Below are 13,676 nucleotides of genomic sequence, written 5' to 3' on the forward strand. Positions count from 1 at the left end.
TGGCTTGCAGGATTGGTGGCTTTCTCTTTGGGGTGTGGTCATTTAAAGCTTGCAGTTTCATTCTACAAGCACCAGTGCTCAAGAGGTTATTGCAGTGGATCAGAAAAAACTGCATTATAGTGATACTAGGTATGATACACTTATATTTTTCTCTTTCTTAAGAGGATTGCAGAGAAATGAGTTGCACATACAGGCCTGCCTGTCTCCTCTCTGTTGTGTTTCAATTTAATTATGTGGGATTTTCTTAAAGTCAGCAACTCCCTGCAGCCAAGAAAAAGATTTTATTACATGTTCCAGAGGGCAGTTTACCCTCATTCACAAAGGATGCAAAACAAAGAAAAACAACCTTTGAGGTGGGTACAAAGTTGGATTGCATAACAATATTTTGTTTTCTTGTGGAAATGTTCCTTTCCCCTCGAGGGAAGACTGCAAGAAACTGAAGCTTATGTATCTGACCAGAAAGTGGGTGGGCAAGAAATACCAAATCTATATAAGGCTTCTCATGGCATATGAGTACAAAGCTACTTTATTCTGAACTTTCCTCTGTCTCTTTATTTCATTAAAGCTCTTTCCTTATTCTTCATTTCAGAAGGCTTTTTGGGTAGTTTGCTTTAATCCTTCTGTCCAATACATAAAAAGTTTTAAAATCCAATTGCCCAAATGTTCGCTTCTTAAAACAGAATTCTCTTTAATTCACTGGGGTTTAGCTGAGTAAGTCTGGACTGAGAATTTCACTTCTCAGATGTAATCTGCCAGCAGAGCAAGCTCTGAGCTGTTACATTTCAGGTGTCTGGAAACCTTCATGAGCTCACCGAGCCCCGTGACTGCATGTAGTTGTATCACTGAGTTATTGTTTAGCTAATTTAGCATCCCCCCCCCCCCCCCTTTTTTTGTTTTTAACAACATAAGAAGATTTAAAAATAGAAATTAGTATCATCATTAAACTTGTTCCCACCAGCCCCTACAAGGTGCTATTGTTCAGTTAAAGTGCTCAGCTTTAACTGAACAATAAAGGATCTTTGAAAGAGAAAGGCTGAATTCCTCTTTAAGTGGATTCTTTTACCTTGATGTTGTCATCCTCAGGCAGTGTCTGCTCACCTGTTCAGCCAGAGCTGGGGACCTTTAGGTCCCTGGCTCACCAGGCTAGTGGTACCTAGGTTCTGATGTTGGCAATGCCACCTGTGGCCATGGAGTGTGCCAGGGAGACCTATTGGCTCCTGTTGGAGTCAACTGTGTTGGTTTTATTGTTAACCCTTTCGATTTATGGCACCCAGCTGATCTCTGTTGGTGGGGGGATGCCTCAGTAGTGAGGGTGATGGTCATTCCACTGTTCTACCCTGGTGCTTCCTGCAGCATTGTTCCCCTGAGCCTGGTTTATTTCCTCTTTGCTAGGGAGTGCTGGATGAGCAGCTTGTTCTGGATGGTGATGGTACCTACAACGCGCACTTTGGGGAGAGCATGGCTGCCCTTGGCGATATCGATGATGATGGGTTCCCAGGTCAGTGCCTTTTCCTTGAAGATGTCAGTGGGGCTGTCAGTGCTGCCTGTCTTCTCCCTGGGCTCATGCTGAGGACAACAGGCCTGCATGAGATTTGTCATCTAAAACTTTTGACAGGTGGTCCTAGGTCCTACATGCTGTGGTTTAGTTGATGTCCATGCAGCTCGCACCCCAATCTCATTAAGTTCAGTTTGCCTTCCTTGTTTCACTTTTTGTTTGGTTTATAAAAGGTTTCAGATACCCAATCCCCAAACAGCACAGAAACCTGTCTTTTTCTTTTTTTCCCAGTTATGCCTTCAAACCTTTCCAGTTTTATTGGCATAGTGATGCTTCTTATCATGAAATGAAATTAAGAAGCAGCTTCTCACTCCTGATACAGTGAACTCTACTAATGAACTCTCTCCTGCTTTATTTAACCCTTGCACCTTGCATGGGCTGCTCAGTATGAGACCTGATGCTGTGGTAAGAATGGATGAGAGCAAAGTGTTGGTGCTGGTACCTGACGTCTGGCAGGACAGATTAAGGACTTCTGACCAAAGGCTGACTTGCTCTTTGTGTCCCTGGATTTTTTTTCTTCCAGGCTACTCAGGGCATGATAGCACATTCAGCTTAACCTAACTTTACTCCAGGTTGTCATCACAAGTGGTAGGAATAGCCTCCCTCTGCACCTGTCCATGCATTTGCACATTCTTTGCTGCTGCTTGTGAGTCAGCCGTGTTGATGGAGGGGCTGCAGACTGAGTTGGATCAATCTGTGGCTAAGATGCCATGAGGAAGAATTTAATTTTAGCAGCTATGCAATCACTAGATCCAAGCAGCAGAAGCGAGTGAAGGGTAGGATCACTCTGCTGTTAAATTGGATCAAATGTAATTTCCAAGTGCACCCTTGGCAGCACTTTTTTTGTCTCTGCCTATCCTTATAATGCACTCAGTCTCATTTTGGAGGCTTGGGTTTTAAAGCAAACTTAATGTATTGCTACAACAAATGTTTTGCCAGTGCCGTCTTAGTTCATAAAGCTGATGTTCCCCTAGGTTTTGATGGGATATTTTGATATGAAAGGATTCTATTTTAACTTTTTGAGCATGACTACTGGTTAGTAAACACATGTTTTTGTAACAAACACGTGTTTCTGATTGGGCACAACACACAGCCACATGCATGTACAAATTCACATACATGTGTGTATTTTTTAAATTTATTTTAATGTGAGCTCTTCATTAAATCAGTCAAGTTTTTCTAGCCAGGCTGACACAAGCTGCTGATCATCTTCACAGGGAGTTGTTTTCCTGTAGAGATCTGGCTTCTAAAACCAGGAAGAAGCAGGGTTAACAGAATGGATTGTGAAATGTTTATCATCTGTCCTGTTTTACAGATGTTGCCATTGGGGCGCCTAAGGAGGATAACTACATAGGAGCAGTTTATATTTATCATGGAGATGCCAATGGTATTGTACCCAAGTACTCTATGGTACGTGACACTGTCTTTTATGATATCTGTAGGCTCTTTCCTGGGACCTGCAGAAAAAACAAAACATGTTTGGGGATCTCTTTATGGGTAGTCTTTTGCAATTCAAGCTCTACATCCCTTTCTTGGTCCTGATTTGAAGATGGCATCTCCCATTTTGCCCTTACTTATGCTGTAAGGTAAAATTGTGTTAATCAGGGGATACTTTCTTTATTTCTATATTTCTTCTATATATCACTTTATTTTACTACAGTCTTTAGCTGTAGCTTCCTTATTGAAGAAAATGAAATCTTGGGATTTGAATGTCAATTTTTAGGGAGAGTAGTACGGCAGAAGACAAACTCTGCAGAGGCTGAGCATATATAGGTCATGGAAAGGCCAGGGAGAATTGGGAGGTTGCTCTCTCTTCCCACCAAAGCAGACTTAGCAAGAAGGAAGAGGAACTTAAGTTTTCTTTTGTTCTCCCCACAGCTTCTTAGCCTTCTACTTCTGATGTGAGAATACATCATAATGATGGTCCACACATATATCACAATGGTTGGGTACCACTCCCTGACCTCTGTTATGAAGTAAAAACTAGGCTGGGTTATGCTACAGAGTCTTGTGCATAGATGAAACTGTGCAATTCAGCTACTGTAGCCAGGCAGGAGAGAAGATAAATTGATGCCGATGCTGCCCAACATGTGTCCCCTAGTCTCTGTCTAGCACATTTATTTTTTGCAGAGCCTGAGTCTTCCCTACCTCCCTCCGTGTGTTTGAAGTTCTGGCTGTTTTGTTTTGTTTCTGGGTGGGATCTTTCACAGTAAACCAGTTTAAGCAGGATTAAAAGAGTTTAGTGGTTATATTGGAGGCTCTTCTAACAAACCATAGAAGTTCAGTCCATCTTCCTTTTAGCATGTATATGCCATGCACTGCTTTTTAAAAAATGAAGTTAAATGACTCTTCATGGATACTTCTAAAATGCACTAATTTGTGGCATTTGGAGGACCCTGCCCATTTTTTTCCAAGAGCCTCTGGCTGGGAGGTTCTTGGGCTGTTCAAAGGTTGGAGCTTTCCAGCTCTTGTTGCAATGGATCAAGGTTTTGTTTTTTTTGGGGGGAGGAGTCATTCATGGGGGAATTCAATATTTTTGAAAGAGCCTAGATCAGCAGAGTGGTAAGTGAAACATCCTGCTTGCTATCTCTTCCTTCCCATCAGATGAGCAAGGGCAGCAAACAGCACATGTCTCTCTGCTTGCCCTAGCAGGACAAAGCCCAGCTCCAGAGCATAGCAGGATACTGTGATACTGTTCCCATCTTTGCCTCCTGTCCCCAGGCAGCTGAGGGGGCGTGTACTGGGTCTGGCTGGAATGTTAACTTTCCCGGCAGCAGCCCATACAGTGCCGTACTCTGTACTTGTAGCTGGAACAGCAGTGTTATCACACCAGTGTTGTGTCTACTGCTGAGCAGCAGTGGCACAGCATTGGGCCTTTCTCTAACCCTCCTAGGGGGTGGGCAAAAAAGTGAGGAGAGAAACATCACTAGGGCAGCTGACCTAAACCAATCAAAGGGATATTCCATACCATGTGGTGTCACACTCAGCAATAAAAGGTGGAAACAGGAAGAAGAGGGGAGGGGTGGGCTCTCGTTGAGAAGACGTCGGTCCTCCTCTCGAACACCGGCTGCGTGCGTTGAGGCCTTGCTTCAAGGACGTGGTCAATCATCGCTCATTTGTGGGAAGTAGAGAGTAATTTCTTTCCTCTGCACTTCCATATAGCTTTCATTTATTTTGTTTGTTTGTTTTCCTCCCTTCTTTTTATTTTTCCCTTTTCCCCCTCCCTTTTTCCCCTTTCCCTTTTATTTCCCCTTAGTTAAATTGTTTAGTTCATGGTAGTCTTTATTTAATTATTATAATTATTTCCCTTTAATTAAATTATCCTTATCTCAACCCGTGAGTTGTTCTTTGCTTTACTTCTCCCCCTCCTCATCTAAAGGAGGGGGAGTGAGAGAGCGGTTGTGGGGTTTAGCTGCCCAGCACGGTAAAACTACCACAGGGCGCTACTTTTGTGCCATTTCCCAAGACAGACGCACCACTGATTCATATACCACGTGCAACCCAAAAAAGCTGTGTAACAGCTTCAGCTCATTACCTGGCCTGGGTTTGAACCCAGAGGTGAAAGACTTTTTGTATCTTATTACTATACCCATGAGCCATCTTAATGACCTGGATTTCCTTTTTTAAATAAGCCAAGAAAGGTGTGTGGTGGGGGCTGCAGGGTATACATTTTCACTCTTTTAATTTTGTTAGATTTCCCCTGCTTCATTCAAATTGCTGATCATTGTTGCTGCCTTACACTGCCACAGCAGCTTGAGTGGTGGCTCTGAGCAGAAGCAACTTAATTGGCTTCATGGCCTGCTGTTTCCATTCATGGCACTTAAAAGCAGAGCAGCTTTATACCTCTGCCTTCTAGACTGTAATGGCTTGCAGATGTCTGCTGGGCTGCTTGCAGGCAGGATTTACCACCCTAACTGGGACCCACTCTCCAAAAACATGATGTTATGTGGGAAGGAAGTGCTCTCCCGTTGTCTTATCTACACAAACGTAGGAAGAAAGGGATATCTGTATGTGACTGGTATCCCTTTAAACTGGCTGTCAGGATGGCAGGAAGTCTTTCTTCCCCTTGTCTTCTTTTCCATGGGACTCCCCTCTGACCTTTTGCCGAATATTGTGTCCTTTTGTGGGTGGGCCAGGAAGACCTGGTCATATGTCACAAGCTGTGCAGCACCACTACCAGCCTCAAAACTAGTTGGTGGGATAGGTTTCTTCTGTCTACAACTTCTGCAGTCAGAGGCTAGTTAGAGTTCAGGTCTTGCATTGATGGCCCGGCATAATGAATAAGGCCTGGGAGACATCAGCTCACCGTAGAAAAAGAGTTTTGATACAGTAATTTGTTTCAGGCAAAGACCTTTACAATTCAAGCTGGTTAGAGAAAGTTTTTGTGTTTGTAATTAGAAAAAAGAAGTGGTGCTAGTAGCTGTGTGCTGGGGAGGCAGAAATGAGATACAGCTTCCACACTGACACAAAATACTGCATAACTGCTGATGAAAAACAGGATTTCCAAGTGGGATGAAAATTAATCAGTTTGGGTATGCTGGAAAACTTTGTGAAAAGAAATGGTAATGCAGAATTTTCTGTTTCGTTTAATGATTATTTTTGCGAAGATGCTGTTGAAATATTTTATTTACATAAATGAAGGTAATGTGAAAAAAAAAAAAAATCTCTGGGGCACAGTTAAATTTACTCCCCGCAAATAAATCTGTTTGATGTGTTCTTTATCTTGCTTGGGTCTGCATGAGAGTTGTGGAGCAGGTGTGTGTTTTGCTGTAAGTCAGCACTGGCCACCTCCTAGCCCAGAGCAGAAGGGCTTCCTGCAGTCGGCAGCCTTCCTGCCCCGGGCTGCATGGGTGAAGTGCGAGCCTGCAGATGTGCGGCACTCCCAGCCCATGGAAGAAAGCCCCGGTGACCATGAAAATCAGGCTCAAAGTTTTCTATTTTTTAATCAGGGCTTCTTTGAGTTCCTATGATTTCACTTGATGTGTTTTCCACTGCAGAAGCTGTCTGGGCAAGCGATAAACCCGATGCTGCGGATGTTCGGCCAGTCCATATCGGGGGGAGTCGATATGGATGGCAATGGCTACCCAGGTACGTGTGCTGCTCTGACAGCAACGCTGGAGCAACACGCTGAGAAAACACCAGAGCTGGTCATTTCCGGGTTGCTGGTTCCCACATCTGTGAGAGGACAATGAAGCTGAGTGTGTTCCTCCTTCTCCCCTCTGTTATTCAAGCTCCTGGCTCAATAATTTGAGCTGATTGCTTGATTCAAGGGGTTTGGGCAGTCATGACAGAAGACTGAGGTCTTGAAGCAGAGGAAGTTTAGTATCCTGCCAAGGTTATAAGTTGCTTGGAAGCTGCTCAGTCATGATAATAAACTTACAAAAATATAGACAATAATAGTAACAATAAACAAATGATGAAGTAAAGTGAAGCATCCTCGTAGACCTAATCCTCTAATTATGACACTTTTGATATAATGATATTTTAAAGGCTAAGCTATCTGATTTAAGATAGATTTTTTTTTTTTTTAATGCACGCTCTGTCATTTACCAACTGACTTGAGGGAACTGAATTCTGTGCCTCCCTTTTAACTGTCTAAATGTTACAAAAATTTCAGATATGACTGTTGGAGCCTTCTTGTCAGACAATGTGGTACTCCTAAGGTGAGATCCATGTCTTTTTGCTCTATTGTTGTTTTAATTGTTTCTGTTTATATCTGTCTAGGTCCTCCACCCCACATATTTTCTCCCTAGTTTATTGTAGGCAAAATCAAATTGGATTGCTTTTCAAGCATAACCATAACAGCATAGTGAGGGATGACCTCTCAGTGCTATGAAGAAACCAAAGAGTTAAAGCCAGGTGGAGATGTGGTGCATCTCAGTGCCTCTTGAGAAAGGTTGCTCTGAATATGTGAGAAGATTATGTACTTTATGTAAATGTAAGAACAGTAACAAAGTATTATTTAAGGGAACAAAATGGAACAAAAAGCCAGCTGCATACAATGCCAGAATTTAATTCTGTGAGTTATAATGGAACGCAGAATGAAATAAGAGTCTGTAAGGAAATGAAATACAGAGATGTTTTGAATACACATGGCATTTGGGCTACTGTTCAGTTGTGTGCATTAAGTACAATTGCTTGTTTCATCTGATGGAGGGAGGTGTGGCAGCTTGATTCACCAAATTACACAGGTGGAGACAGAGTACAAGCAGGCTTGAGGCACACAGAAGAGAATGGGAAGTTTTAATTTTGCCAGTAGCTGCATTGTTGCACTTGTAAATATTTAACAGAACAATACTGACAGTAACTAGGTGTTGCTACTAGTAGAAGTAGGGATTCCTGCGTCTTAATGGAAGATAGGGGAGTGTGGTGAGATTGGCAAGACAAATGCTTGAAGTGCTGAAAAGATGTGCCAACCCACATCTAGTTAAACCCAGGGAAAGCATGACTGTTTCCGTTTGAGTCAGTTAAACAACAAAATAAAGGGATAGGAAGAAAGAAACGACAAGTGTGGCAGCTGGTCAAGTCTTCTGAAGGGCTTTCAGTGCCATTGTCACACAAACAGGGGAAGCCAGTTGATGCTCTGTAAAATGGTGTGCTGTGCGCTGAGACAGGACCTCACAACCCCGATGGTATGAAACCACTCAGAGTACAACTGTGTGTGGTTCTCCTGCACTGTTGTTCCTTGCAGGGTGGAAAAAGGCCCTCAGAAAGGTTTGCGGTGATATTTAGAACAACATGCACCACAACAGCCTAGTAACCTCTGGCCAAGCATTCAGTCACTGCCTGTGCCTTTCTGTGGAGATCTGGGCATTGCTGGCTAATGATGTGGGCAGCCTGATTAATTGCTGCTGCTTCCAGTTCAGAGTGTGTCACTCTTGCTGTTTAGATTCAGATTAGGATAAAGAAATCAGCTTTTTTTCCGCACCCCTACAGAAGCGTTTGTGAAGTCCTTTGGCCAAAACCAACAAATGTTTTGCCAAGTGATATTAAAGGCTTTTGTGGAAGCCGTGGTGACTTGGGGCAGATTGTAGTTGCTATATTGCTTGCGCGTGTGTATGGCCATTTGACAGGCATATTTTATTTATTTTTTTTTTCCCCAATGAATAACCAAGTGAGTTAACATTAAAGGAAAATCAGTGCATCATGACTGGAAAAATTTCTCCTTTCGAGAAGAAATATTGTTTTAGATCAATTATAACATTTATTCTTTTACTTATCCCCTAGCACTTGGAGAGGGTTTTTTCCATAGTGGGGTGCTCCTAGGAAGTTCACTCTTTTTCCTCCTTTTTCCTTGCCCTCCTCCCCATTACTGTATGTATTTCTAGGCTTAGCATTTTATCTTCATCCTCCATCTCATAAGGCAAACTTGCACTGTTATTTCAAGCTGCGGTAAAAGACTGTGAGCAGCTGTCTCAGAGATTGATGTGAATCTTGTTCCAGTTGATATGAATTAGGTGTAACCACAATCCCTGCTCTCTTCTCTCCTCTCTCCCACACCTCCAAATTAAGTGGCTTGTGGAGTGAGAGTCCTGAAGTGGTTTGCTTATGTGGTCTGGCCTTACAGGGTGCTGGGACTACCCTACAAGTTAATCTGCTGGTTGTTGCACCTTTTTTTTTTTTTTTTTTTTTTTTTTTTTTAAATACTGGAGTTGTTTTTGGAAGAGCACGTTCAAATTGGACATGTACGGAACTGAAACCACGAAGAATAACGCTTGCTGAATACTTGGACTGAAGTCCTGCACTGAGGACAGCTCTGTAGATACTGGATTTCTGAGCTGCTTTTCCCAGGAGAGCTGGTGGCACTTCTGTGTCATCTGAGAGCAGACTCACCTGGGCCCTGGTGGTCCTTAGCTTGCTCTGCGACTCTTACTGAGCTCTTCTTCAGCTGGGACTTACTGTAGCAGTAGCTCAGTGCAGGAGTTGCAAGGGTGGAAAACTTTAATTCACGGTGCACTGGGTCACTCCCAAAGTAGATTTCTACAACATGGAAAGAGTATTCATTTCTTAGCACCTGCTGGGAGAAATTACCCAAATATTTGCTCTTCCAGAAAATGTGAATGTTTTGTCTCTTGTCCCACTTACACCATAAGAAAAAATATGTATGGATGCATCTCCTACCCCTGTGCTCCCAACTTGACTTTCAGGTTACAGATTTTACCTAGGGCCATTATTTACCTCTCCTGACTATGCAGGCACCTTAGCTAGCAGCCTCACTTGCATGACTCTGTTGTCCTCGCTTGCTAATTTTGTCTTCGGTCATCAGGAAGACTTTATGCAACTTTTACTGGAGATGTTTGTTATATATTATCAGTTACCCCAGATGCCTCCTGCAGTCTGTATCTGAGCACTGAACTTCAAGCTAATACTGTGATTTTCATTCAGAAGCTAGCGGCCTTTGCCAGCTAGGTCAAGAGCTAATTTATTTTAGAGTTCAAATGCATTTTTTTATTTTTAATTTCTGCTTGAAATTGTGCACATTACCAATTTTTCTTTCTTTTGCTTTGGCTGAGAAACTTCTCTTTGAATGACTGTTCAATTCCACTTCTATGTTGATCTCTAGATCCAGACCTGTCATCACCATGGACATCTCCATTTTTCTGCCAGCATCCATCAATATCACAGCTCCTCAGTGCCATGATGGTTTGCAGCCTGTGAACTGCCTCAATGTCACAGCATGTTTTCGCTTCAGTGGCAAGCATGTTCCTGGAGAAATAGGTAAGGTACCTGTGCCAGCCCTGGTCAGGGGCACCCAGACAGGTTGACATGGAGCTGGGGGCTCCCTTTGGAGTCAGTATCAAAGGTTTTCTGTGAAAGAAAATTTTTTGGGGTATGCAGTTATAGAAAGTTGGAGGCTCCCAAGATGCTTCCTTTGGAATTTGTTCCTTTTCTGATGAGGATGAGATAATATTGGAGTAGTTTTCTCTTCAGTGAAAGGACAGGAAAAGGTATCCTTAGCCTTACTGCAAGGATAGAGAACACAGAAGCAAACAGTGTTTTGAAAGTTCATGTTCCCTCTATTTGCCTGTTGATAACACATTTTTTTTATACACATCCTGTATCATAAAGCAGCTGTGATGTGCTCTGGATGAATACTTTTTGAAAATCTACATGGAGCTCTTGAAATAGAGCACCATAAATTTGAACTCTTGGGTGTTATTACCACCAGACACGAGCAAATCCTTTTCAGTGCATCAGTTTACCCATCTGTAAAACAATTATAAATAGCCCAGTATTCTATTGATGGCAAGAATATCTTTTGAGTTACTTAGTCTCTAAACCACATGGGTGGTTTAGAGACCATTCTGTAAACTTACACTTCACTTGGGTGAATGAAATCATGTAAGGTGTGTAATTGTGCCAGTCATTACATCTTGACTGCATTAAATTATTGCCTATGTCTTCTACATCCCGACGTTTACCAGTCTTAGGTATTGCCTGAAGTGGTATGAGATAGATACAGCATTTCTAAATACCATGAAGACTGGATTTATTTAGTTCAACCATGCTGTTTTAACTTGACCATGCTTTAGGAATGGCAGTGGGCTTGTTTTATCTCTCATGTGGAGTACAAACTAGAAGCTGCTCATTGGCATTGCTTTATGCATCTCATCACAGTCACCTGAAAGATCAAAAAAACAGAGTTGTAGTTTAAGATTTCTCTGGATTCTAACATATGGATGCAACTGAGACTTCATTTTCTATTTTTGCCCCTTTTCCTTCCCTGTAAATAATGTCAGACTCCTAGCAGACAAATATGTGATTTGATACAGCTTTTTTTATATATATCCTGCTACTCTCTCAGTTAGAAAATGCTTGTCCTTGGGTGCTTCAGGGGTGTTGATTTCTTTGTGAAAATCTATGAGTAGATCTACTGAATGCCTAGGTTTTCTTTTTTCCTGGGGATACTGTTTAAAATGTTTTCTTTGCTTTAATTTTGTGTCTCTTGACCTGTGGCTAAGAAATGATCTGCCTGTTTCTCATTTTAAATATATATTCCCCATTTTCATGAAAGAGTTATCTTCTGCTTCATCATGTCTTGTAAGAGCCAGTTGCATTCCTCTGCATTGTCATATAAACAGTGCTCTTGATGATTTATTGTGGTGAAAGCACATGTGCATCTTCTTTGGTGGGTAACATCCGTCTCATTGCAAGGGATTTTTTTACTATTAAGTAGATGATTATAAAACTTCCGACCATTGTCCTTTTATACAATACTTCTAGCAAAGTGATTTGTCTTGAAAACATTGCAGCCAGAACTGACTGTATAAAAACCCTCGGGGATATGATTTGGATACAATATCTCAAATAAGCTTTCAGTTTGTAATCTAACAGGCCATTTTAATTATGTTGTAGCTGAAGAGTATCAATTAACAAAGGGTGGAACAATTCATGGAAATACTGCAACCGTTCCTCTCCTATGTGGCTAAATATGAAATAAAATATTCCTCCAAGTACATCAGTGTCCAGTTCAGACTCTGAAAGGCATGCAGAATCGCTGAAATGCTGTGTTAAAGTTTTGGGGCAGAGACTCTGGGATTGCCTCAGCTTCAGATGTCTGGGAGCGGTCTGATAAGTCAGGCAGTGAGAACACAGGGCTCATTGAAAAATGCTGTTCCCTTAAGGCTTGTCAGTATGGACACTCAAAACTGCTGGTTACTGTTGGAAAATCTGGGCTTTGCCCTTGCTTTTGGGCAGCTGAAGTTGGTCACCTACTACATGTTTAGAAAGTCAAGTTGAATGTGCAGGCAGCATTCTTCTCTGGGAAATGTTTGTCTACAAGGCTTATGTGAACATGTTGTTTCACATAAGTGCCATGTGAAGGAAAGCTGTCTTATCTGTCTCACTTGCATACAAAACTTTCCCACCTTTTTCTTTCTCTTTTTCTTTTTCTTTTTCTTTTTCTTTTTCTTTTTCTTTTTCTTTTTCTTTTTCTTTTTCTTTTTCTTTTTCGTTTTCGTTTTCGTTTTCGTTTTCGTTTTCGTTTTCGTTTTCGTTTTCTTTTTCTTTTTCTTTTTCTTTTTCATTTTCTTTTTCGTTTTCGTTTTCTTTTTCTTTTTCCCCAACGGCAGTTGCAGTACTATTGGTCATGTAAGAGTCTGTGTTTACTGTTGCTTCTTGATGCTGACAATGACTGTATAATTCCCATCCATTTCGTGGATACTGTTTGCTGACTATGGTCTTCAGAAGTATGAATTTATTGCAGAAATGGTTTTGCCTGAACAAAGTGCAATGCCCAAATGAAGTGTGTGCTCTGCTCTGCATGCCAGGCATTGTCTGACCCTTCACTCTGCCTCAGTGCTCTCTGGGGAGATGAGCATCCACCATCAGAGTTAAACTCTGGTATGTTTTGGATGTGTGAGAAATGCAATGCTTTGTCAGCCCCCCAAAGGGTCTCTGTAGAATAGTGCTCAGCACGCTCTCTTCTGCAGCAGCAGCTCTTGCAAGGTGAGAAAGAAAGGAAGCAGCTTTCCTGGATAAGGTAAATATGTATGTATTGCACACTTCAAGAAAAAAAGAAAAACATCCCAAAGCATCTTAAACTGACAGAAAATATTCTATTGTCACCCATTAGCTTCCTCTATACTAGGAAATGGGTTGAGTTTAGGTTTGGTACAGCTACTGGAATGCAGTGTGGCTTTGTAGCAAGTTGGCAGTGAGGGTGCAGGACAGATGAGCAGTACTGATGAAGACACGGCAACAGGGACTGTGGCATGCACTGCAAATAATGGTCAAAGATTCCTGAGGGTCCTGCATAGATGCTGCTGCGTAGTTGCTGCTATTGCTGTCCTCCCTTAGGGCTAGGCTGAGGGCATTTGTGCTCAGCATTGCCATGGTTGTGTTCTGCAGTGATGCTTCATGCTTTGCCTGACCCCAGCTACATCTCACGATCTCACAATGTGACAGTGTTTGCTTGCAGAACATTAGGCTGAGCTACAACTCAGAAAAAGCAGGGATGAGATGAAATCCTTTCCTAGCCTGGATGACCAGGCTTCAGCCTCTTCAGACCACACACTTCTGGGTGACCAGAACAAGAAGAGAGAGGCTGCTGGCATCTCTGTGCATGAGTTACTGCATTCATCTCCACCAGAGAAGGGAATTAAACTCATGGCTATGATCT

General features: G+C 42.1%; 1 protein-coding gene across 3 annotated transcripts in view; it reads left to right on the forward strand.

Moving 5' to 3' along the window:
- Positions 1-13,676, forward strand: part of ITGA9 (integrin subunit alpha 9) — a 220,574-nt gene that overhangs the window by 35,365 nt on the left and 171,533 nt on the right. For all 3 annotated transcript variants that reach the window (XM_084508396.1, XM_084508398.1, XM_084508397.1), the window contains exons 10-14: positions 1,393-1,498; positions 2,871-2,965; positions 6,553-6,643; positions 7,173-7,218; positions 10,119-10,273. In XM_084508396.1, the coding sequence (XP_084364522.1) occupies positions 1,393-1,498; positions 2,871-2,965; positions 6,553-6,643; positions 7,173-7,218; positions 10,119-10,273 (493 nt within the window). The remainder of the gene's footprint in view (positions 1-1,392; positions 1,499-2,870; positions 2,966-6,552; positions 6,644-7,172; positions 7,219-10,118; positions 10,274-13,676) is intronic.

The sequence above is a fragment of the Aythya ferina genome (assembly GCF_964211825.1).
Source record: "Aythya ferina genome assembly, chromosome: 2".
NCBI classification, from domain to species: domain Eukaryota; kingdom Metazoa; phylum Chordata; class Aves; order Anseriformes; family Anatidae; genus Aythya; species Aythya ferina.